The 26750-nt window shown below is 45.5% G+C and overlaps 2 protein-coding genes across 4 annotated transcripts in view; one reads left to right on the top strand and one right to left on the bottom strand.

Annotated features, from left to right (window-relative positions):
• The window catches only part of INVS (inversin), a gene marked incomplete at its 5' end in the record, with an annotated part of 69811 nt that extends 53261 nt beyond the window's left edge, over positions 1–16550 (bottom strand). For 2 of the 3 annotated variants that reach the window (XM_081166139.1, XM_081166140.1), the window contains 3 exons: positions 3431–3597; positions 9812–9946; positions 16475–16550. In XM_081166139.1, coding sequence (XP_081022265.1) covers positions 3431–3597; positions 9812–9917 — 273 coding nt within the window. Of the gene's footprint in view, positions 1–3430; positions 3598–9811; positions 9966–16474 lie in introns of those variants that run through there. The other variant, XM_081166138.1, reaches the window with a different exon arrangement.
• Positions 16551–16741: 191 nt separating this feature from the next.
• ERP44 (endoplasmic reticulum protein 44) overlaps positions 16742–26750 on the top strand; it is a 32808-nt gene continuing 22799 nt past the window's right edge. The window contains exon 1 of the mRNA XM_081166691.1: positions 16742–16979. Within this exon, the coding sequence (XP_081022817.1) occupies positions 16920–16979 (60 nt within the window). The 5' untranslated portion in view covers positions 16742–16919. The remainder of the gene's footprint in view (positions 16980–26750) is intronic.

The following is a 26750-nucleotide window of genomic DNA, read 5'->3' as shown; positions in this document are numbered from 1 at the left end:
GGTGCGTCCTATGGTCTGGTGTGTCCTATAGGGTACTTTTCTGAACTAGCACTTTCTGAGTACAAAAAGAAAGAAGTGACTCAACAGGGGGAAGGATTCATTTCTTTCTAGGCATGGAAGAAGACAAACAAAAAACAGTGGAAACTGGAAATGCCCTCACTGTCAGGGCTGGCACACCCGTGAGAAAAGGTGAGGCAACCACCTCAGATGGCAGGATCTGCAGGGGCAGCAGATCTGACCTCCAAGGAATGCATCAACCGCTGCTGCCACCGCCACCGGAACAGCAATGGCTGCAGTGTACTCCGTGAAGGCCAGATATGCCACTTCCTCAGCAACCCCCAATGCCACCTCTACAGCGGGTTCTTGGCAAATGGAAGGTGCTTCTTATCTCCTCCCACCCTTCTTCCTGATGTAGACCTTCCCTGGCAGGGCGATGGCATCACTTTGTGGTTTGCCTCAGGTGCCAAAATATCTTGAGCTGGCCCTGCTCCCTATGATCGAGCCAAACATATATTTTTCTCTCCAGGGTCAACTGTCATTCTGCACCTTTGAAAATAAGCTCGCTAGTAAAAGCTTCCCCACTCCGTGATGTCACTGAGAAATCTCCCCACCAAACATAAGCACTTTAAAAAAGTTTCCTTTAAAAAAAAGAAAACAAATGCAATAAATGAATGACCACATGAGTTTGGATTTGATATCCCGCCTTTCACTCCCCTTAAGGAGTCTCAAAGCGGCTAACATTCTCCTTTCCCTTCCTCCCCCACAACAAACACTCTGTGAGGTGAGTGGGGCTGAGAGACTTCAGAGAAGTGTGACTGGCCCAAGGTCACCCAGCAGCTGCATGTGGAGGAGCGGAGACGCGAACCCGGTTCCCCAGATTACGAGACTACTGCTCTTAACCACTACACCACACTGGCTCTCTCTGTTTCTCTCCCTCCACCCAAGTGGGGCTGATAGCAACTTTGATCGGAAGATGGATTAAAACTACCTCCCAAACAGCTGCTTTGAATAAATAGAAATGGTGATTGCGTGTAGGTTTGCCATATTCTAGCCCAGTCTGGTATCCTAATTTGAATGCCATGCAAATTAATTCCTAATTATAAAGATCAGGTTGAGCTGGAAAATGGTTTTTCCACTCCAAATCTTTCCTTCAAAATTTGCTTAACAGCGTAAGCACAGATTATTGGGCTCTTCTTAGAATACATGGGAAATATGTTACTGGATTTCCAAAGGATAAATAAAAACATTGAAAAATACTGCAATGTTACTCTAAAAAAGTAATCCTCAACTCACCTGCATAGGCTACAATGTCCTTCATAATCTTTCTTTTTTTCTCTTGGACTTAACTTTTCAAAAAAATTCTGTATGTGTATCTCTTTCGGTAATCTTTATTTACACTTTTAAGTGACACTTTTACCTCTAGAAAGGAGTGTGGGGTACAAAGCTCCAAGGTAGGCTATACACAATTTGGCAATTTAACCTGTTGCATTTCTACATGGCAACAGGGTTTGGGCTGGGTGTTCATCAGTATGCAGATGATACCCAGCTCTACCTCTCTTTTATATCAGAACCAGTGAAGGCAGTGAATGTCCTGTTTGAGTGTCCGGAGGCAGTTGAAGGATGGATTGAGAATGAATCCTAACAAGACAGAAGTACAGTAGCATTGCGGCTTAAGTTACCCTCGGCTTACATAAACTTCGGGCTGCAAAAGCGGCAAACCTGGAAGTGTTTTGCCCCGTGCGCATTCACAAAAACGCTCTACTGTGCTCCCTGCATGCTCAGAAGCAGTCCCCCCAGTTGCGGAAACCTCGGGATTCACAACCGGAGGTACCACTGTACTATTTTTGGGAGACAGGGAGTGGGCAAGGGTGGGGGACTCCCTGGTCCTGAATGGGGTAACTGTGCCCCTAAAGGACCAGGTGCTCAGCCTGGGAGTCATTTTGGACTCACAGCTGTCCAAAATTCTGTGGTCAGGGCAGGTCAATTCTGTGTCCAGGGCAGTTGTTTACCAGCTCCATCTGGTACGCAGGCTGAGACCCTATCTGACCGCAGACTGTCTCGCCAGAGTGGTGCATGCTCTAGTTATCTCTTGCTTGGACTATTGCAATCACTCTACGTGGGGGCTACCTTTGAAGGTGACCCGGAAACTACAACTAATCCAGAATGCGGCAGCTAGACTGGTGACTGGGAGTGGCCACGGAGACTATATAACACCAGTCCTAAAAGCCCTACATTGACTCCCAGTACGTCTCCAAGCACAATTCAAAATGTTGGTGCTGACTTTTAAAGCCCTAAACAGTCTCAGCCCAGTATACCTGAAGAAGCGTCTCCACTCCCATCGTTCAACCCGGACACTGAGGTCCAGCTCCGAGGGCCTTCTGGCGGTTCCCTCACTGCGAGAAGTGAGGTTACAGGGAACCAGGCTGAGGGCCTTCTCGGTAGTGGCGCCCGCCCTGTGGAACGCCCTCCCATCAGATGTCATCAGCGTTCAACTGAATTTTTTTCTTATCTTCCCAAGCTCCAACTTCACATTCCATGAAACAGCATGTCATTTTATAATCAAACACTTCTAAAAATTACCAAATGCATTTTTCTCTTTATTTAAATGTACATTTACCAGAGCCATCATATGAAATATCTTAATCCTGAAGCACTTACTATACATCTTGCTTTTATATTATTAGTCATGAGTGTAATGCTTAATGCACACATGCTTTTAAGTAAACTATTAGTGATATTTTTAGCATTATTGAACTCCTGAGTGAGTAGCAGATTCTTTGCAATTCTGGAAATAAAGTATTTAAAACTATGATCTGATTTCTCTGCTAGTGACATTGTCAGCTAAACATCTGGATACAAAGAACAACTTTGTGTGAATTCACAGACTTGTGAAATTTGATAGATCTTCCACTTTGAACAGCAGACTACCCCGACATATTCAAAACACTTTTTAAAATCCTACTTAAATTTAAAAAGTAGTTTGCCATATGGCATGGCGTGGTAGAAAGGAAGGCTACTACAGTGGTACCTTGGGTTACATACGCTTCAGGTTACATATGCTTCAGGTTACAGACTTCGCTAACCTAGAAATATTACCTTGGGTTTAGAACTTTGCTTCAGGATGAGAACAGAAATCGCACAGCAGAGCGGGAGGCCCCATTAGCTAAAGTGGTGCTTCAGGTTAAGAACAGTTTCAGGTTAAGAACAGACCTCCAGAACGAATTAAGTTCTTAACCCGAGGTACCACTGTATCTGAGAAAGGGACACTCAAAATTATTTTGGATTTACAGTGCTAGTTACACATTTCTTTGGAATCTGGTCTTGGAACATCATTTAGACTGCAATCCTATATACGCAGTTACCCGGGAATAAGCCCCAGTGAACCCAACAGAACTTACTTCTGAGTAGGCATGTGAGATTGTATTGTTACCTTTTGTGCAGCAAGATGGAGAGCTGTTCTCTGGTTAAGGTCGACTTTATTTACATCTATTCCTGTCTTCAACAAAGCCTCAGCACAGTCTAGCCTATCCGCCAACACACAGTACATTAGTGGAGTTCTCCCAAACTGGTCCTCTTTGTCCTTCAGATCAGGATTACCTATAAGAACAACAAAGTGAATTGCAGTGCTGGCTCTACGTAAGTGTTATTAAATATGTACATCTATTGTACATTTTGGGTAGAAAAAGTTTGTCTGGTTTCTTATTCATTTGGGCAACAAATGAAAAGAGGACTTGGGACTACTGAGCAACCAGTTCTTTTTTTATTTAGTCCAGGTAAGACGCTTCTGACGTTATTTCTTGATCAGGAGCGGCTTGACAAGAGGAATACGACATTTGAAGCCCATCTCCAGGATCCTTCTGTGTGTGGTGGCTCTTGATGCACTAACTCCAGCCTCAGTCCACTCCTTGTGAAAATCCCCAACACGTTTGAAAGGTCTTTTCCTGACATTCCTCTCCAGGCTGCGGTCATCCCTGCTGCTTGTGCTCCTTTTTCTTCTACATTTTCCCTTCCACAGAACTTTCCATTAATGTGCTTCGATACAGCACTTTGGGAACATCCAACTTCTTCTGCAATTACTTTTTGAGGCTTTCCCTCCTTATGGAGGGTCTCAATGATGGCTTTCTGTACAACTGTCAGGTCAGCAGCCTTCCCTATGACTGTGCTTCCTACTGAACCAGACTGAGATACCATTTAAAGGCTCAGGAACCCATTGCAGGTGTTATGGATTGAATAGCTGCTGCACCTTTTCACAATATTCTAATTTTCTGAGATTGTTAATTTGGGGTTTTCATCAGCTGTACGCCATAATCATCACAATTATAACAAATAAAGGCTTGACATATCTTGCTTACATTACAGAAGGAGGTGGTCTGCCACAGAAATAATGGGAGACAGGAGAGAAGCAACACTCTCAAATTTCTGTGGGAGACCACCTGTGCCTTGGTCACTGATTGCATTACCTGGGCAGACTGGTCATTCATTTCAGATAGTAAATACTTTAGTTCCTGAATCTCTTTCACAAATTTACACCTATTGACAGTTTGCTCAACTTATTAGAAACCTGCCAGACTAGATTTGCAGGAAGGGGATAAGCCCCCTAGATTCCAGGCAGTTTTGTTAATGAGATTTGCAAGTGAAAAGACAATTGGAAAGCTTTCCCCATTTCCTCCTACTGAAGTGGAATATTTGAAGTCACTTTGGGAGAGTAAAAATGGCTTCTAGATTGCTCTTGTGTGCTATTTCAGATGTATGGTTTATATACTTATGTATTCATGTTTACCTTGTGCATTTATGAACACTTATTCAATATTTGATACCTTAGAATTCTTATAACAATGGCCTCATTTGTTGCTAGGGTGGCCAGCAGACTAGAAAAACAGACGAACACAACATGGAATTCTCCCGGACCTTTCGTTAACAGGAGAAATCAGCAGGTAAAGCTGAACATGAAGATAAGGATTATCATCTGCTCATATCTGCCCATAGTGGGGGAAGTCAGAAATGAGTAACTATAAATTGGCATATTTCAATGTAGCTGCACTATTAAAAATGCAAACAGACAAATCTGTACTAGGTTTTGAAATCATGAAGGATAGGCAACACAAAATAGGACCAGTTACATTTATCATTGTCAAGTGGTAAAGCTTTTTCTGGGCTAATCTGCTTCAAAGTGGGGATTACATGTCTAAATGTGCTGCAAGGAAGTAAGGACAGGGGACCCTGAATTTTTTTAAAAAAGGAAACACAATGGGGGAAGGCTAGGTGGAACCTTTCTCACTGATACAGTGGTACCTTGGTACTCAAATGAAATCTGTTCTGGAAGCCCGTTCGGTTCTGAAACTTTCAAAAACTGAGACCCTGCTTCCCACTGGCTGCAAGAGCTTCTTGCACTCAGTGGAAGCTGCATCGCATGTTCGGGTTCCGAAAAGCATTCGAAAATGGAAGCATTTACTTCTGAGTTTTCGGCATTCAAGAACCGAAACGTATGACAGTGGAGGTGTTTGGGAACCAAGGTTCCACTGCATTTAATCTTATATGTGCAGGGAGGGTTTTTTTATGAACAGGTATTATTTAGAATTTTTTTTTAATCAATTTATTCTGCTGACTGTACAAACTGATCTTTAGTGGGGGGGGAGTTATTGTAACTTTTATAGAGCTGAACAGAAGGGGCAAAAATAAAGAGCAGTATACCCCCCCCAAAAGATCCAATTAGTTCAAAAAAGAGAAATTTAAAAACAGTGTACTTCATGGTCTTGGTCACAAGAAGTTATTGCAGAATGTATCGTACAATCTAGCACAGGATGGAAACTTAAAAAATAATCACCTTGGCTTGAATCCTAACATTCCTTCTGTGAACATAATAGATTTCCCTCTTCTGACTTCTATTGCTAGTCCTTCTACGTGCCCCAAGAATCCATTCCTGGAGTTGGAGAACCTATGTGATAGTTATGGGATATGGTACAGGGGTTGAAGATGAAGGGGGGAATTGGCAGACATCGCCCACCTCCTATTACTATCCTCAATTTATTAATCATCTTAATTGAGCCTTAATTAATCCTTAGTTTAGCAATCACCTCATGGTGATGAACAATTAAAAACAGCAAAAAGAGACAATCAATTTAAAACAAAATTAAAACGATTCAAAATAGACACTCCTCTCAAATACTTATTGATTCAGCTGGAAAATATTATTATTAGTGAACAGAGGAGCAACTTAGGATCTAAGGCATAGTTCATTTCAAGTACAGTGGTGCCTCGCAAGACGAAATTAATTCGTTCCGCAAGTCTCTTCGTCTTGCGGTTTTTTCGTCTTGCGATGCACGGTTTCCCATAGGAATGCATTGAAAATCAATTAATGCGTTCCTAGGGAAACCGCCTTCAGACCAGGTCCGGGCACAGTCTGTCCCCGGACCTCTTCTGAAGGCTGGGGGGGGGGGGACAAGGGCTTTTCTTCCCACCCCCAGCATTTTAAAAAACCCTGGGACAGCGGAGGACTTCTCCGCTGTCCGGGGCGATCTTAAAATGCTGGCGGGCGGCATTTTAAAATCGCCCCGGACAGCGGAGGACTTCTCCGCTGTCCGGGGCGATTTAAAAGCCCCTGGGAAGGCAGGCAGGGGGGAGCAAAGACTTTCGCCCCCTGCCCGCCTTCAGAAGGTGTTCCCACCCCGCTTCGGAACAGCGGGCTAAGCGGGACCTCCCGCCGGGCATGCGAGGCTTGCCGACATCTGCCCGAAGCAGGGGGCGGGCTCCGCAGCTCACCCCCTGCTTCGGGATGCAGGCTGCCGCCCCAAGCCTTGCACACAAGGCTTGCCGGCATCTCCCCCAAGCAGGGGGCGGGCTCCGCAGCTCACCCCCTGCTTCGGGATGCAGGCTGCCGCCCCAAGCCTTGCGCGCAAGGCTTGCCAACATCTCCCCCAAGCAGGGGGCGGGCTCCGCAGCTCACCCCCTGCTTCGGGATGCAGGCTGCCGCCCCAAGCCTTGCGCGCAAGGCTTGCCGGCATCTCCCCCAAGCAGGGGGCAGGCTCTGCAGCTCACCCCCTGCTTCGGGATGCAGGCTGCCGCCCCAAGCCTTGCGCGCAAGGCTTGCCGGCATCTCCCCCAAGCAGGGGGCGGGCTCCGCAGCTCACCCCCTGCTTCGGGATGCAGGCTGCCGCCCCAAGCCTTGCGCGCAAGGCTTGCCGGCATGGGTCGGGAGCGAAGCGCTGCCGACCCCCAGCATTTTAAAACCTTCCCGGGACAGAGACTTCTCTGCTGTCCCTTGGAGATTTTAAAATGCTGGGGGTCGGCAGCGAACGCTTCGCTCCCGCCCGCCAGCATTTTAAGATCGCCCGGGGCAGGCGGGGGGAAGGCAGGCGGGGGGAGCAAAGACTTTTGCCCCCCGCCGGCCTTCAGAAGAGGTCCTCTTCTGAAGGCCGGCTGTGGGCGAAAGTCTTTGCTCCCGACCGCCAGCATTTCCCTATGGGCTTTCGTCTTGCGATGCAAGCCCATAGGGAAATTCGTCTTGCGAAGCGCCTCCAAAACAGAAAACCCTTTCGTCTTGCGGGTTTTCCGTCTTGCGAGGCATTCGTCTTGCGGGGTACCACTGTACTATCTTACACTATTTATTTGGCTACAAATAATGCAAGTTGTGTATTAAACTGGTTGACTTCTCAGGCTACAAACCTAAGACCTGAAGCAACAGGTCCATCAGCTCTGCACTACTGAGGTGGCAGGATTCCTAAATGTGCAACATAACGAATGAAACTTGAAACTTGCAAGAGCCTAGGGCTCACTGATCAGAAGGTTGGCGGTTTGAATCCCCGCAAAGGGGTGAGCTCCCGTTGCTCGGTTCCTGCTCCTGCCAACCTAGCAGTTCGAAAGCATGTCAAAGTGCAAGTAGATAAATAGGTACCGCTCTGGCAGGAAGGTAAACGGCGTTTCCGTGCGCTGCTCTGGTTTGCCAGAAACTGCTTAGTCATGCTGGCCACATGACCTGTCGCGGGGATTCGAACCGCCGACCTTCTGATCGGCAAGTCCTAGGCTCTGTGGTTTAACCCACAGTGCCACCCGCGCCCCTATTTGTATATATAGCTCACAATAAATAATATTGCACTGAAGAACCTGGAACTCTGAGCATTTCTGCTAAAGCGCCGCAAAGAATTTGCGACACAGTTCTGAACAAAAAACCTTGCTTAGACTACCCAAAAGACCACAATTCAGTAACTTTGACAGTGTTATCATATTTATGCTTTTGGAAGTATCTCTCCCTACCTGAACAAAGCTTCTCTACAGCTTCTATTGTTAATAAGGAAACAGGATACGCACCTCACCATTACAATCAAAGCAGATTTCTTAGATTGGTAAGGTATTTCTAGGTTATGCTACCAATCTTTAGGCTCCTCTGGCAACAATGTCCTTTGTCCAAGTATTTGTGTTTTGAGGGCCCCATTGACTTGGGGTTAGTACGTGGAGGGCTGCATGCCAGCAGTCAGCTGAACTAAAGCAAAAAATGTGCAGAAACAGTAATGGCTGGTGCTCATTGAGGCTAGTATGGTGGAAGGAAGTATGACCAACAGGAGGCAGAGCTACAGCAAATGGCAGGAAGAGTCAATTAATTCTAGTTTTGTCCCTATCTCCATCCCTGCTGAGTTCCACAAGGGCAACATAAGGACTAGCAGGAAGAAGCTGACAGGCAGTGCAACTCCTTGGACTGGTTGTAAAGTAGGAGAAACTGGCTGAGGCCAGGCTGACATTGTCCCTTTCTCTCTACTGGACAAGCTTCCACCAGTCAAAAAACAAAAGCATTTTTAATGAACTAATTTCAAAGAAAAACCACCACGTTAGTATTATGGAAAGCAACTGAAAGTAATTCCATACATACACACACCAAGACTTTAGAGTAGAGGTTCCCAGACTTCTTTGGCCTACTACCCCCTTTTCAGAAAAAAAAAAATACTCAGTGCCCCCCTGGAAATATACCTTCTTTAAGCAAACAAACAGAAAGATGCACTAACAAATTTGCATTCTTTGATGTATCTAGATTTCTACCTATGTCCTAAGACATAGTAAAGAAAGACATTGCTGTAAATAAGACACCTTGAAGCTTGAAATTATAAAACCATTTATTAAAACAACCATAGTAACATCTGCATTACACAGAGAAAATGATGATAACAAAGGATAATATTAAAATAACAAATTACAAATAACACTTCCCAAGCCTGGGTGAACCCCAAAAGGGTTCACTCAAGCCTGGGAAAAACACACAACCGCCAGATCCAGGAGACACATTGCCGCCATCCTGCAGCGGCACCGACCTGGCGGTAAGTGTCATTACACAACAGACGAAACCTGTAAGAACAGTTCTTCAAAATGTTCTTCTCTTCTACCTTTATGCTTCTACCACCCCCTTATTTTTATCCCAATGCCCCCCAATTGCACCCAAGGCTACCACCACCCCCTGGATTGTTCCAGTGTCCCCCAAGGCGCAGTACCGCCCACTTTAGGAAACACTGCTTTAGAGTGTTACACACAAGAATGGAAAGAGGAAGAGAGAGTTGGCAGAAGCCTCCCAATCTGTTCTCTGATGGGCTGGGCAGGGGATCTTCCTAAGCCACAGAACCAAGAAAAAGCTAAAAACAGAACTGCAACTTAAATACTATTGCTTCTCATGGATTTGAAATTACATAAAAAGACAGGGATGGGATTAAAAACAGCATGAGGAGAAAGTCAAAGATAAATGCATAACTAATTTGGAATCTGGAATATATATGTGAAGATTTTAAAGTTTAATAAAAAATTGACTCTGAAAAGCCAGGGGAAACATTTTTACCTGCTATCTGTTTTAGAAGAACACTCTTATGTCCATTAACAGCAGCGGCGTGAACTTGAGATGCTAGTGAGGAGCCACTGAGCAGCCAAGCCTCAGAAACATTCATACTCTTCTCTGAGAGTTCAGATGTTAAACCTGCATTGCATAAAAACATTATTATTATCATTATGATAACGATGATGGTTACTATAACTTTGTGCAAAAAAGAATGCAGTTTTATTGATGCAACACTCAACATATTTTCATACTTTAATTACATTTTTTTCATTTTTCATTTTAGATTTTCAAAGCTTGACTCTTCTATACAAGCTTTACATAGCAATGGATTCAGTTCACAGCTACGTAGTTATCAATCAAGAACTCTGCTATTATTTTAATGCAAACTACTTAATTTGTCCCACAAGCCCACTTTGTTTCGACAACACTTGGGAGTTAATTTGAACTCCCATACTGAGAATTTAGGACCAACAAGTGGCATTAAATTTGCACATTCAATTCTGTGAGGAAGAGAAAAATAAATGATTTATATTCATGGCAAACCTGATTCAAAAAGATGCTGCTACACGGCAATATGCTACAGTGGAAAGACTAACGCTTAGGCAGACAATTTTGTCACCATAGGGAGATGGGAAAATGATTAGAAGTCTTAAAGTCTCATACAACCACATGACTAATCATGGATCAACATGAATAGATACTAAATAATAAACTTGGGGGAAATAAGGAAGTTTAAGCAATGTTTCAGCAGAGCCAGCGACAGAGAGCACTGTAGCTATTAGACGCAATGAGAATTTGAGACGGTGAGCACAGAAATGGATTTGGGACACCTATATAAAATTATTTCTTAGTCGTTAAGCTCATGGGCTGGCCTTTGGCAATTGTGCTTTAAGCTATCTCAAACAGGGAAATGGGAGGGTTGGGATTCTGGTTCCCAAGCACCCATCTCCTCTCTATGTAAGGCACACTATCCACCTCCATGTCTATCTCTGCAATAGGACTTGTTTTAAGTTTATTGTCCACACAACACAGACTTGGGTAGCCTATGTAGTTTTCAACAACTAGCCACCTTGTTATTTTATATTTCTGTGCTGACACTTCATAACACAAGCCCATTTTTCCTTACTGTCCACCATTTTGTGTAAGCAATAAACACTGTGTAAATAAAGATTTTATTTTGTATTCATCAGTTCTTGCCATTTCCTTCAAGCAAGCAAGACAATATTGGCATTTCTTGATTAGTAGTAAACTAGTGCAATAACCACTGCAATGTGATTATCATCTCCAGATTAAAGGTTATTTAAGGGTCAGTTTCATAAACACATGTGTATTTGAGAATACACACAAGCAGATCTATTAACAGCTTTTCTCAACAGGGCAGGCTGTTTGAAGCATTACTGTCTAAGTTTTGTGACAACTTCACTTCCATTTTGTTTCCAAGCCCAATGCAAAGTGTGTTTTGATTCTTAAAGTCTTAAATGCTCTGGGACCAGGATACTTTAAGGGCCAATTTCTCCTATATAAGCCTGCCCACACATTATGCTCTTCCTAGTTTGTGTGTTTCCACACAGCTTGGGGTACAGTAGGTACAACAGGCAGAGTCTTTTGGATAGCGGCAAAAATGAATGAGAAATTTAATGTTAATCATTGTTGTCTTACAATGACTTCATTGGTTGACTGTCATTTTATCATTTAAAAATTCTTCTATCATACTATTAAACTTTCGCAAGCTACCATATAGATCCATTGTAACCTAAAGCAAATAAATGGACTTCAACAAATAAATTATAATTTGTGACCCCTTATTTATTATACTTAATATATCAGCCAAAGCTAAGAAAAATAGGGAAGAAAACTGAATCTTCACTTGCTCAGAGGTTTTAATGGACAGGGCAAATTTCTACAATGTGACCAGGCAACTTTACTTGTGAAAACTCAATAGCACTAACTCTCTTAATGGACCTCATGTAGGGTGGCGAGGTGCAAAAAAAAGAAAAGGAAAGGGCAGGGCTCCTGCAATATTAACAATTGTATGGAACTACACCTGCAAACTGCACCAGCTGAAATGTTCACTTCTACACAACTTTAAAGATGAAGGAGTCCTGCCCTTTATCCCACCTGGCCACTCAACCCCCAAAACTTATCTCTGTACAAATCCCCAAATGTTGTGGTAAGAGAAATACTGCTGCGACCCAAAGTGTGCACCTTCAGCAGCAGCAGCAGCCCAATACTCTGAAACTGAGCAGGTAAAGCTTTTCCAGGCATGAAAATAAGTCCTGAGCTGCTTAACTTTTGCATCTCATGCTATTATTAAAGTTCTAGGAATGGCGCCGGGGCGAGAAAGAAACCCAACTTCATGTGATGCTCATTCACATACCGTATTTATTTGAGTCTAATGCGCCATTAAATCTAAGGTGCATCTCAATTTTCAAAACCTTGAAACCCAAAAAGTATTTGCTGGCAAATGTAAATGCACCATTGAATCTAATGTGCACCCTAATTTTCACGACATAATTTGGCCAAAAAAAAATGTGCATTAGACTCGAGTAAATATGGTATGTGTTCTCCCATCTTTTTGTCTACTTTTAACAAAAGCAGCCATGAGGATGCAATATTGAGGTGAGAGGAACAGATCCTTACACTTTTTATCTCCATAGGGCTCCACAACAAAATGTTACAGTGTATACGTGGTATGTGTTATCTGAGCCACTGGATCAGGGATTATTATTTTTTTTAACTACCAAATGAGTACCAAAAACAGGAGTCCCTGCCCTAATGTGGCTTTTTATGCTTTGTGCAAAATTCCTTAAAAGGTTCTGAACAAGTTGAGTACAATTGTGGTCGATCTGGCCTGGGGGCAGAGGTTGGAGGAAATATCTGAAGAGGCAATTCAAGTAGACTGACCTCTGATACAATCTGAAAAGTACTAAAGTTGCTGGGCGGGGGGGGGGGGGGTGACTGGCAATCCGAACCCAGCCTTACCTCTTGGTGTGCAGTATTGGCCTTGCAGGACTGCTCTAAGCTTTTCTATGTCAGCACAGTCCTGCAATATGAGTGCAGACTGAACTACTCTGCTGCAGGGCTGTTATATACCGCTCATTCAGCAAGGTGGGGATAATATAGGAAATAAAAAGAACTGAATGAAATTGCAGGGCTTTTGCACTCTCAACATTTCAGGCCAACACTCAGTGATCGACAGGGAACAAATACCGGTAGACAACACTACGTGTTTATTATAAACCACTTGGAGCCCAATCTACAATATTCAGTGTGCACTACACTACAGGGCTGTTTCCAACCTGCTATATGGATAATGAATTAATTTGCTGTGGAATGTGCATCTGAACATTTCTAAGAATCAGGTTAGAAACTCAAGAAACTTTTCTCTATGCTGTACCTTTTGGGATAGGTCACTGGGGTGTTCAAATGCATCTTCAGGAGCTGTGTATAACAGAGGCTGCGGAAACTTCCTCTTCTCTACAACTAGTTCTGCTGAAGGAACCATGCCTCCTTTTGCATCTGGTTAACCTATCAGATAAACTCCTGCTCATTCCTAGCTACAGTAAAATCTTGGATTTCTCTATTGAGTTATACAGGTGAAACTCGAAAAATTAGAATATCGTGGAAAAATTCATTTATTTCAGTAATTCAACTTAAAAGGTGAAACTACTATATGAGATAGACTCATGACATGCAGAGTGAGATATGTCAAGCCTTTGTTATAATTGTGATGATTATGGCGTACAGCTGATGAATACCCCAAATTAACAATCTCAGAAAATTAGAATATTAAATGAAATCAGCAAAACAAGGATTGCAAATAGAGCAATATTGGACCTCTGAGAAGTAGAAGCATGCATATGTACTCAGTACTTGGTTTGGGCCCCTTTTGCATCAATTACTGCCTCAATGTGGCATGGCATGGATTCCATCAGCCTGTGGCACTGCTGAGGCGTTATGGAAGACCAGGATGCTTCAATAGCAGCCTTCAGCTCTTCTGCATTGCTCGGTCTCATGTCTCTCATCTTTCTCTTGGCAATGCCCCATAGATTCTCTATGGGGTTCAGGTCAAGCGAGTTTCCTGGCCAATCAAGCACAGTAATCCCATGGGCATTGAACCAGGTTTGGATACTTTTGGCAGTGTGGGCAGGTGCCAAGTCCTGCTGGAAAATGAAGTCAGCATCCCCATAAAGCTCGTCTGCGGAAGGAAGCATGACGTGATCCAAAATCTCCTGGTAGACGGCTGCATTGACCTTGGACTTAATGAAACACAGTGGACCAACACCAGCTGATGACATGGCTCCCCAAATCAACACAGACTGTGGAAACTTCACACTGGACTTCAAGCATCTGGCATTGTGTGCCTCCCCATTCTTCCTCCAGACTCTGGGTCCTTGGTTTCCAAATGAGATGCAAAAGTTGCTCTCATCAGAAAAGAGGACTTGGGACCACTGAGCAACAGACCAGTTCTTTTTTTATTTAGCCCAGGTAAGGCGCTTCTGACGTTGCTTTGCATGTCATGAGTTTATCTCATATATTAGTTTCACCTTTTAAGTTGAATTACTGAAATAAATGATCTTTTCCATGATATTCTAATTTTTTGAGTTTCACCTGTATGGACAGTTCTCATTCTCATTCCTGGGGAGATTTAAAAGTAGCTTTTCAGTGTGAACCAGGAGATGAGCTGTCCAGCCAAGTAGAAAACAGTTAGAAGGTTCTTTGTACACTTTTAGTATGCCAAGTGTCTCCTCTTCCCTTTTGAGACACTCCATTCTATTAAACTTCCACACCAGTGTCAGGTAGGTCACAGATAGTGCATTACATGTTTGAACACCTGGGCAGTCAACCTCAAAAGTGAGTGGGATAGACCGGAAGTTATGGACAGAGGGAACAACTTATTTATTTATTGCATTTATATCCCACCTTTTTCTCCAAGGAGTTAAAGGTGGTGAACAGGATTCCACCCTCTGCATTTAATCCCACTAACGACCCATGAGATAGGTTAGGTAGTGACTGGCCCAAGACTATCCAGTGAATTTCATACTCAAGTGGGGATTTGAACCCTGGTTTCCCATGTCCCAGCCTGACACTCTAACCACAACAGTGTGCTTGAAAGAAGTAGGAGTCAGAATGACAGTGTGAGAAGCACATTTGTCACATTCAATATTTATACTGCTTTCTTTTATCCCTTATATATTGAATTCAGATTGTAATGCAATACATACAATATGTAAAAAATAAAAGCAGCGAGAAATCATACAGCATCTAGCACATTGCAATGGTTACAAGTAGAAAAATCATTAAGTGGTCTGCCCAGGCCCTCAGGAATTTTCAAGTGGTGCAAGGCTGGGGGGAGTTGGGAACCACTGGAATAGACTCAATTTAGATTTTCCTCCTTTAGTACCCGTGTCACCCCGGAGAATTTCAACCTTTAAAAACCAAACATTTTCAGGGAATCTTAAGATCCCTTCCTTGCCTGCCCCATAGTTGAGAATAGCATTTCCTATAAAGCAAGCTGCTTCAAAGCGGTCCACAATGTACAAAAAATGTTCTGGGGAGAAGAGGAGACTGTAGGCTTGCAGGGGTTCATCCTTTGGTGCAAGAAGGGGGTAAATCCCAGCAGATATGCTTGCACAAGAACAAGCTGTAATGTTCCCACCCACACTGGCCGTAGCCCACCAGTCTGAGGGCCCAGGTGGCAAGTGCCAGATTGGGCTGGTTGGGACCTGGGTTAAAATCCCTGTGGAGCCCTGAAACTCACAGGGCACATCCAAGATGAGTTTTGGCGCCTGAGGCGGAAAATCCACGCTGTTTCGTGGGGAATGAAATCTGGCGCCCAAACCTGCTGCTTGAGGCAGCCCTCTCTCACGTTATCAACGATGTCAAAGAGAACAACAACTACCAGACTTTTAGAAGACATCTGAAGGCAGCCCTGTTTAGGGAAGCTTTTAATGTTTGATGGATTACAGTATTTTTATATTTTTGGGAGGCCGCCCAGAGTGGCTGGGGAAGCCCAGCCAGATGGGTGGGGTATAAATAATAAATAATTATCATCATCATCATCATCTCCTGGCAAGGCTGATCCTGCTGCCGGGAAGCTTTAGCGCAAGCCCGTCTCCCTCCCTTCCCTCCCAGCCAGACGATGATGGGCTCTTACTCCCCGTGAAGCCCCCGCAAGAACCGACGCCCACCAGTGGCGTAGCGTGGGGGGTGCAGGGGGGGCCGGCCGCACCGGGCGCAACATCTGGGGGTTAGGGGGCGCAAATCCACGGGTTAGTGGGCGCAAATCCACTGGTTAGGGGGCGCAAATCCACGGGTTAGGGGGCGCAAATTACTTGCCTTGCCCCGGGTGCTGACAACCCACGCTACGCCACTGCCGCCCACGAGCCCCGGGGCCGAAGAGGCAGGCGGCGGAGGCGCAGCCGGCGCAGAAGGAGAGAAGCGGCGCAGGCCCACCTTGGCCCGGACGACCTACTTCGCAGGGTTGTTGTGTTGCGAAGCTTTGTGTTGCCAAGAGCTTTTCCGAGGACAAAACAGCGACAGAGCAAGAGGAAATCCTGTGGCTACTGGTGGTCCTTATTTCACAGCGGCCCCCCTTGCCAAAGACAGCACCACACGCGCAGCCGGCTGCGTGCACACGTTCGCTCTCCTGCCCGTGTCACCTACCTCACAAGCTCCTCTCCTCGCGGAAGACACCCCACCCCTTTCCGCCAGCCCAGGCGACCCCTTCCCACCGCCTCACGGGAAGGCGACGGACCCGCCCGGCCCGAAAGGATCCGCTCGCCAGCCGGGCCCTCGGGCCCTGCCGCTCCGCCTGGCGGCCAGAGAGGGCGCTGGCGGGAGCGCGCCGGGCCCAGCCTGCCGCCAACTCGGGGGACGTTTCCCGGCGTGCCTTCGAACCCGGAACTGGGCGTCGTGAGGGGAAAGGGGGCGGGCGGGAGGAAGGGGAGGCGGCGCAGAGCGAGAGCCGACCTCCTCGTCTTCCTCCTCTCCGTGTCGGCGCCCGCCCGCCCGCCGCGCACTTCCCCTGGAGGCCGGGGGGAAAGAGAGCCACAGAGCCGGAGCGGCAGGGAGACCGAGCCACCCACCGCCTCACGCGCCCCCCCCCGCCATGAGAGCTGCCGCCATCTTCCCCGAGCCCGGGGGCCGCCGCCGCCTCCTCCTCTTTCTGGTGAGCTGAGGGGAGAAGGAAGGAGGGCGGGCGGGGGGGGCAGGGGGGGCAGAGCCGCCTGAGGGGGGGGCGGGCGGGGGTGTTGCTGTTCTGTGGGGGCGCTGGGCTGCGGGTCCTCCCGGCTCGCCCGGTATCCCTGTTGAAACCGGGTCGGGGTGGGGCGGCCGCTAGCGCTGGTGTGGCTCAGCCTGATAGGCTGCCGGCTCCTCAGACCCGGAATCGGGCCGGCGTGGGGGCGCGGTGCTCGGCCCGGCTCGCTGAGGGGAAGGAAGGCGCCTCGTTCCGTGCCCCCCAGACCCAGGTGAGGCCCTGGGTGGCTTCAGAAGAGGGTTAGGGGAAGACGAGCCACGGCGACTGTGGCCTGGCTTGCACAGCTGGAGGCAGCCACGCTGAAGTGTATTTTATTTACAGATAGGTAGCCGTGTTGGTCTGCCATAGTCAAAATAAAAAAAAATCCTTCCAGTAGCACCTTAAAGACCAACTAAGTTAGTTCTTGGTATGAGCTTTCGTGTGCATCTGAAGAAGTGTGCATGCACACGAAAGCTCATACCAAGAACTAACTTAGTTGGTCTTTAAGGTGCTACTGGAAGGAATTTTTTTATTTTGTGTATTTTATGGTGTGTTTGTGGGTCTCCTCTCTCTGTATCGCGTAACTATGGCACGAAATGAGTTGCGCTGCTTGGATGCCTTTGGTCAGGGCTGTTTGGTCCGAGATGTGGTTTGAGAGCCCAAGGAGGCGTTGTGCGAGGCCTTGGGCTACAAAGTTGCCACCGTCTAATTTCCTCCAGACTCGTAAGGGCCGCTTCTGCACCTGCAGGGTGTAGGTGGCTGTCCGTTATAGGGACTCAGACTTCACAACTCCTCAAGGAACGGGGGTCCCAGCTTAGGAGTTGCGGCTGAGAAAGACTGGGGTTGGAGGGGGGGGGACTTGTTTCGGACACACCTCCCCCCCCCCCAGACCCAAGTCCAGTTTGAAGTGTGAAAGTCAGGCTATGTCAACCTGTGGAACTTGCTCCGACAGGAGGCAGTGATGACACCAACTTGGATGACTTTAGGACTATCAAGGGCTACTAGCCATGGTGGCTATCCTTTCCATCCACAGTTGGAGCCAGCAATGCTTCTGAATGCTAGTTGCTGGAAACCACAGGTGGTGTGTGTGTGTGTGTGTGTGTGTGTGTGTGTGTGTCTCTGTCTGCCTACCTGCCTGCCACTGTTCTGTATCACTTAACTAGTGCATAAAATAAGTGATGCTGCTTGAATTTTTTGGTCAAAGCTCTTTTGCTCTGAGGTGTGATTAAAATACCAAGGCAGTGTTAAGTGATGTCTGGGGTGCAAAATGCCACCATCTAATTTCCTCCAGACTCTGAGAAGTAAGGATCACTTCCATATCTGTTGAGTGGGGATGGCTTAAGGTAGGCCCAAGACATTTTGGCACCTGAGGCAAGCCACAAAATGGTGCCTCACCCCTCTCCAAGGAAGAAGGGGTGAGGGAAGATCTACATCAGGAACATGGAGGGAATAAAGATTGGGATCTGCTGCCCCTGGGGATGCTGCCAGCCAGCTGAGAGATCACCTTACCTCATGGGTGAACTGGCCCTGGGGAGTGCTTTCTGTTACAGGGATTTAAACTTTATAACTCCCGAAGAACAATGGTGCTCAGTCTGTTCTGGCAGGAATTGGTTTGTGTGTGATGCGGAGTTGGATAAATTTAGAATTATTACTATTCTGTGCTTAAAATGAACGATTTAAACTGTCTGAAAAGATTATTTGATAACAACTCCTTCCTGCTTCCTTGTGTCCCTGATTGACCTTTTTGATCTTTCTTTGTCTGAGAGGTCATTCTACTGTGACATCCCTGTACGAAAGATGCAAGTATAGAGTTGGCTGGGATGTAGGGAACAGCTACAGTTGGGGGACTTCATCACATCAGTGAAAGTCAAATTTTAGTCTGGTGCATAGATCTACAGAGTTCAGCTTCTTGAAATAGATCTGCAATACCCATATATCGGGCTCTTTTTTGGCCTTTTATAATGATAGCTTTTTCTGTACCTCTTTCTTTAAGGTTAGATGAACTTGGACTGTGACATGAACAAACCAAGAATTCTGTTATTGCTTCTTTCAGTGAAACATTTGGGAACCGCTTTAAGAGGTGGATGATAATGTGATGCTTGGCTTGTCAAGGGATAGGAATTACTGATAGCAAAAAAGAGGAGTGAGAGTTGATGGCCCTTAGGTTTGATTCCCTTACTAGGAGCACACAGAGCTATATTAATTTATGGAAATTGCAGTTGCTCATAAGAAGTTTTTAAACAATTTATCATGACTGCTTCTCTTATAGTCTGGTTCAAACATGCATGCTTAGAAATCCAATTGGTTACCTCTGGGCAAGTATGCTTAGGATCACAGCTGTGGTTGCACCAAAAAAAAAAAAAAGTACCATAATTTTCGCTCTATAACATGCACCTGACCATAACACGCACATAGTTTTTAGAGGAGGAAAATCTGTAGGCATGCCACCTGTAGGCATTCCCTCCATAACACGCACAGACATTTCCCCTTACTTTCTAGGAGGAAAAAAGTGAGTGTTATGGTGCAAAAAATACGGTAGTTAGAATGGCATTAACTACTCACTCTTTTATTTCCTGTGGTTGCAATGTGCTTTGTGTAATTTATAAATGATACTACCTTGTTGAGTTTCCTAAATCTGGACATGTGGAAAATCTATATTTACAGTATCTTAATGCTGAATCACCTTCATTTTTCTTAAACCGAGTAGTATTTACACAGAGCACCTGAGACAGGTGTTAAAAACTCAGATATATAAGCTGGGCACCAAATGACTCCTTAAACCAGGGCTACGGTCATCAAAAAGGAATGTCTAGTTGCTGTTTGGGGGCCAGTTGGCTTGAAAGTCATATTTTTCAATAAAAGTTTTTGGTTCCTGAAATTTGTTCTGATTGTGCAGATAAAATATAGTGGATCGAATTCTACAGAATGTGTTGTTAGTGTGTGAAAACAGGCTAGATCCAAGGATTCCCAGGCATACACCTCCAGATGGTGCTATTCTGGCGCCTGGGCATCTTGGTCACAAGTGGCCAATAGCCAGGTGCAAAATGTGCCTGCCGAATTTTGAATGCTGCCTTAGACATGGGTCTACAGTCCTGCAATCAAGTATGGTCTTTTAACTTCAGGTTTGTAATTCAAGGTTGTTTATTAAAATAAAGCAAGAAAAAGGAGATATCAGAAAGTGAATTAAAAAGAAAACAGTAATTTTCTAACTGATTCTTTCTCTAACACCTTATCTCACTGTGACTTTCATCAGGCAGCAGCATCCTTACTTCATGCAGAGTGATTTGGCAGTGGCAACCAGGGTACCTTAAGCTATCCACTTTGAAGACATGCACCAAGTGATTTGATTGACAAGGGGAAAGTTAACACCCAAACAAATAGGTTTCATTGTAAGTTCAGAACTTACTCATTCCTTAGCCCATGAAAGTAGTTTTAGGTGGCATAAATTGGGAAGGTTGTCTCTTTGGTTCCTGTCAGACAAGTTTAAAGGGCAAAACAGCCTTGTGTGACTATGTATTGTTAACCTTGTCTAATGGAAGATAGGTTTTTATCAGGCATAATGCTGAAGGAACAAAGTGTTGAAGCAGCTTTGATTTTCATCACAGGTATTCATCAGATTAGTACAACAGGAGAATCCTGTAAAAATTGACTGGTGCTGTTTTCTGTCTTTCTTACTCAACCAAAACTAAGCCATCTAATTTTATTATTTCTCATGAACAAGCAGAGAGATAAGTAGCACTTAAATGCTGAAGGGGGTGGGTGGGATGGCATATGAATCCGCCCTTTTCAAAAAGACTTGGCTTGTTTCAAATCAGGCCACAATCCTATCAAGTTTGGGTCTGACTCGAAATGCTTTCCTTTCTTGAGCATAAAAAAACAGCTACTGAATCAAGCAAAACATAAACAGTGTTGCCAGAGGAAACCAGAACTGGCCAAGAGATTTTGATATCTGGTTTGCACTTAACACTAAACCACATTAGAATGTGCCACACCCCTTCCCCCTTATCTCACATCGCCATATTAAAGGGCTTTGCTAGCATTTAGTTTCCCTTTCAGAGAATCATAGCTTAGCATGTACAAACCATAGAATTGTAGAGTTGGAATTGACTGCAAGTGTTAGCTAGTCAGCCATCTTCATAACCCATGGTTTGAAGTTGGCTTGTTTAAAAATTGTCTAGAAGATTTCAGACTACATTCTGTGAGTCTTACGTCATTTGAAGCCAGGATTATTTGGAAGTGAACATGAACTCTAGGAAAGTCTTTTTTCCAGCTGCATAGGAGAAGAGTAGGGGAGAGCACAGAAGTTGGAGGCTTCACTCAGGCCAGTTTGGCTCACACACATAGTGCATGGTTTAATGTTATATGTGAACCAGAACAAATTGTGCTTGCCAGTCCTTTGTAGTTGAAAAAGACCAAATTGTATTTCTCAAGTTCCATTTCTTAGTCATATGGTTAACAGAACTTTGACTACAAAATCTTTGCAATAGAGACCAAGGTATGGTGGGACTGAGTTGTATTAACCAGCTTCTGTAGTTGCAGAAATATCTCCAAAGATAGTAACATAAGAAGCTGTCTTATACCAAGTCATTGACCATTGATTCACCTAGCTTAGTATTATCCACTGATTGGCAGTGGCACCCCAGATTTTCAGTCAAGGGATCTTTCCATGTTTATCTGTAAATGCTGGAGACTAATCCTGGGACCAGTGTTCTTCCACTTATACTAATCTCTTTATTGTTATAATAAAGCCCAGTTTGCATTTCAAATTAAATCAAACCTGAAAATGAAACGAAGTGTGGTTTAAATGAAGTTTTCATTATGGGCCTCTTTGGGTGCCAGAGTCTGCCTTGTTATGGCAGGCTTGTATGTCATGATAAGCCAGATTCTGGCTTGTTATGAGGCAGGTATGGGGAAGAATCACAGCAAGAACTTTTCAGTAGTGTGCACCAGCATTCTGCATATTCACATTAAATGCTGTTGGGGTTTTTTAAACTGTGATCAAATGTGATGTGTGAACCAGCTCAATGCTTTGAAAGCTGTTGAGCAAATGATGCAGATTAAGATTCCATTTAAATATTGAGTGAGCCTTTAATTGAGTTATTACTGTGTGTTTTCTGCCGTCTCTTGAGCTGTGCCGTCACCTGATGATTAAAAACAAATTATGGATTTTATGGTACATGGCTCTGGTTTTGGAAGGCAGTTCCTGTATTAATTTCATTAGTGTATGGATTATGTTTCATGTGGGATACACTTAGGAAAAATGATGAATTGGGGGTATCTGAGAGGGTAAGGAGAACAATCAAATAGTGAACTTAGGGAGAAAGCAAAAATTATAGAAGCTAGAAGAATAGGAAACAAAATAATTGAGAGCTTGTTTTTATTGATGACTGATCCATGTTGATCAGATCAAAGTACATTTAGAATATACTTGTATACTGTTGTATTAACATAGCTGGAAAAAAATAAAAATCCTGGTACTAGCATCAAATAGTATGCTCCATTCTAGTATTCCAGAGTTAGAAAAAATGCTAGTATTCAGCGTTATTTTTAAAGCCCAATACAGTGGTACCCCGCAAGACGAACGCCTCGCGAGACGAAAAACTCGCAAAACGAAAGGTTTTTTCGTTTTCGAGTTGCCTCGCAAGACGAATTTCCCTATGGGCTTGCTTCGCAAAATGAAGCTTGCCCCGGGGACAGCGGGTCTTCTCTTTTGAAGCAAGGGGCGGCGGGGAGATCGCTTCTCCCCACCGCCCCTTGCTTCAAAAGAGGTCCGGGGGCAGCGGAAGCGCTTCCCGCTGCCCCTGGACCTCTTTTGAAGCAAGCGGCTGCGCTTCTCCCCGCAGCCGCTTGCTTCAAAAGAGGTCCTGGACCTCTTTTGAAGCAAGCGGCTGCGGGGAGATCGCTTCTCCCGGTGCTCCGAAGTGGGGCGGGGGTGGGGCGGGAACACCTTCCCCCACCGCCCCGCTTCAGAACGCTGCTCCGAAGCGGGGTGGGGGGGCGGGAACACCTGCCCCAGCCGCCGGGCTTCGTAGCGCTGCTGCGAAGCCGGGCGGGGGTGGGAACACCTGCCCCAGCCACCCCGCTTCGGAACGCTGCTCCGAAGCGGGGTGGGGGGGGCGGGAACACCTGCCCCAGCCGCCGGGCTTCGTAGCGCTGCTGCAAAGCCGGGCGGGGGGGGAACACCTGCCCCAGCCGCCGGGCTTCGTAGCGCTGCTGCGAAGCCGGGCGGGGGGGAACACCTGCCCCAGCCGCCGGGCTTCGTAGCGCTGCTGCGAAGCCGGGCGGGGGGGAACACCTGCCCCAGCCGCCGGGCTTCGTAGCGCTGCTGCGAAGCCGGGCGGGGGGGGGACACCTGCCCCAGCCGCCGGGCTTCGCAGCGCTGCTGCGAAGCCGGGCGGGGGGGGGGAACACCTGCCCCAGCCGCCGGGCTTCGTAGCGCTGCTGCGAAGCCGGGCGGGGGGGGAACACCTGCCCCAGCCGCCGGGCTTCGTAGCGCTGCTGCGAAGCCGGGCGGGGGTGGGAACACCTGCCCCAGCCACCCCGCTTCGGAACGCTGCTCCGAAGCGGGGTGGGGGGGCGGGAACACCTGCCCCAGCCACCGGGCTTCGTAGCGCTGCTGCAAAGCCGGGCGGGGGGGGAACACCTGCCCCAGCCGCCGGGCTTCGTAGCGCTGCTGCGAAGCCGGGCGGGGGGGGGACACCTGCCCCAGCCGCCGGGCTTCGTAGCGCTGCTGCGAAGCCGGGCGGGGGGGGGCGGGAACACCTTCTGAAGGCGGGCGGGGGGCGAAAGTCTTTGTCCCCCCTGCCTGCCTTCCCAGGGGCTTTTAAATCGCCCCGGACAGCGGAGAAGTCCTCCGCTGTCCCGGGGTTTTTTAAAATGCTGGGGGTGGGAAGAAAAGCCCTTGTCCCCCCCCCCAGCCTTCAGAAGAGGTCCGGGGACAGACTGTCCCCGGACCTGGTCTGAAGGCGGTTTCCCTAGGAACGCATTAATTGATTTTCAATGCATTCCTATGGGAAACTGTGCATCGCAAGACGAAAAAACCGCAAGACGAAGAGACTTGCGGAACGAATTAATTTCGTCTTGCGAGGTACCACTGTATAAACATATTGTGTGTTTATATAAACTGATACAAACTTGCTGTGTGAGTTTTGATATCTGCAAGTACTGAATAAGACAGAAGCAACTAGGTAGTTTTGGTTTTGAATGGTGTTTTAAGTGACACTTAAAGGATATCATAAATTGAGCTCATGGTATTTTGAGCAATATTTGTATATTTAAATGGGTACATGTTGCTTTGTGCTAATAAGTATGTTTGTAATAATGTGAGTACTTCCCTGTTCTTATTTCAGTTACCAGTTTCCACTCAGCAGTTACTGGTAGAAATTTTTGTGTACAGAGATCAAAGAGATAGGAGTCTACTTATAAAATGTGATTGTGGAAATTAGCTCACTGTTGTTCTAGGACTGCTGTAGTACTTAAAGGAGCATATTTAATAGTAGCACAAAGCATGCTAACTTACAAAGGTTTATGCTATTTGTGTATATTCAAGGGCTGGTTTAACCCAAACATTCAGTGGAATCCTTGACACACTGCCTGATGAAAGTCTGAGTGATGTACAAAAGGTGAAACCAGGGAACATTGCTGAAGGGAAGAAAATTGACATGGAGACTTCTTAGGGAAGCGATAGATTTGTGGACTGACTCTTCCTGTTCATGTGGATTCTTGAGACGACTGTAACAGCATTCACACATCATGGTAAACTGTATAGTGATGAAGTGTGCACAACCTGATCTCACCCACTTTGTTCATCCTTGCTATTGTGGGGAAAACAAACCATGATCCCTAATTTAGCATTGTGTCTAAACTGGGAACTGTGGTTTTGCTTCAAACAGCACTAACCGTTGGTTTGGAGCAAGACAAAGCACAGTCCTTGATTCCAAAACAGTAAGCTTCTTTTAACCCGCAGGGTAGGGCAAAACAGCTCGGTTCAGCACATTCATGTTAAACTGTTAACTGTGACATGCACACTGAGCCTCTATATCTGATAGGCTGCAAGGAATTAGGGTACAAGAATGGAATAAATATGTCTTCTAATTCTGTGGCTTCAATCTGATGCTACGTTTGCCCAGATCCTTAACTGTTGTTTTTTAATACATGCCAACAGTTGTAACAAAAAGTTATAGTTAAGTAAAAATGTATCCGTTTTAGACTCCTAAGGAGTACAGTAACAGTTTTCAGGACATTGCCCTGTTCACCTTACATCCTTATTTCAGACATTGCGATACGTATCAAAATATCACAATGTTTAGCTGGTGATATATCATGATGTAGGAAGCCAGACATTGCTCAGCCCTAGTGAAGTGTGAGAGCAATTTTCAAATGAAAAGTGCTGAGCCCTTCCTCTGGCCCACCCGTCCTTGTAACTTTTCTCTTACCTGGGCTTATATCTAGTCTCGAAGCCCATGAGAGGGGAATGGGTGGACAGAGCTTCCTCAGCAGTGCTTCGCCACTTGAAATTCTAGTACCGTCACCCATGCCTTACAGCTGTTCAGCAGCCTACTTTTGAAGACTTACCTTTTTTATTTTCTGTCATCACATCTTGTTCTGCAGACCAACTTTGGTTTGCCCTGATGTACATAATACTGTCAATTGTAAAAAGGTTTCTGACCCCATTTTGGGTATGTTGTAATTTCTAATTTTGTGTCTAGTAGCCCTTTTCACTTCAGCAACACCTTTGCTCATTAAGCTTTCCTGACAGGAGGTTGGGTTTCTATTTAGGGCTAATTGAGAGAACTGTGCTGGAAATGTATGTAAATGGCATTTAAGAGAGGATTAGGAGTAACGATTTCATGGTATGAAAGTTCCTGCAACACCACTGTATTGGAGATTATTGATTTATTTAAAGATGTTCACCTTAGATAGCCCCAGATCCCTTGTGTATGTACATAGTCATGTCAGGTTATATGTCTGTCAATGTTCATATAGTACTTAAAAGCATAACTTTTGTAATACAGGGAGGTCAAGACCATGTCCCATGCCCACCAGACTCTTTCTCCACAGAGCTTCTAGCAGGTAGTACCTGACTGCCCAAATGATTGAAGGAGCCCAGGGTTATGTTTTCAGTACTGATCTTCTTTATTCAACCAAATTTGTATAGCACTTGATGTATTGAACTTCTAAGTGGTTTACTACAAATGAAACATTTAAATTACCAGCAATTTCATGCAGCTGGTGATATTTAAGATCATGAGTCTAGGAACAGGTAGATAAACAATACCATAGAACTACATAAGCCAATGGTATACTTTAATACTCCTACACATGCCCATCTGTGGAAGTGAAAAAAAACATGATAAAAGGGTTAGGGGAGATCTATTGGCAACACTACTTAGCACTGTTACTCTTTATTGTTAAACTCCTTAATATATTGTCTATATTCATACCTCGAGGCTTCAAAGCACATACATTTCAGTAATCTTTGAATGTCAGCCAGGCGCAAAAAATGACACCCAGACCTTTTGAGGTGCTCACAAATGGAGAATCTTTAGGTGCAAAATGTACCTGGCGCCCTGCTAATTTCGAACCCTGATACCAAGGAGCCAAATGGGCTCCACAAAATGGGAGAGAGTGTTCAGGGGCGATCATGTCAACAGCCTGAGTCATTCAGGTGTTCCAGGGGATGCCCAGGGCTTCAAAAGTAGC

The sequence above is a fragment of the Podarcis bocagei genome (genome assembly GCF_964188305.1).
Source record: "Podarcis bocagei genome assembly, chromosome: 13".
NCBI lineage: Eukaryota > Metazoa > Chordata > Lepidosauria > Squamata > Lacertidae > Podarcis > Podarcis bocagei.
This window is presented reverse-complemented; position numbering and strand designations above follow the sequence as displayed.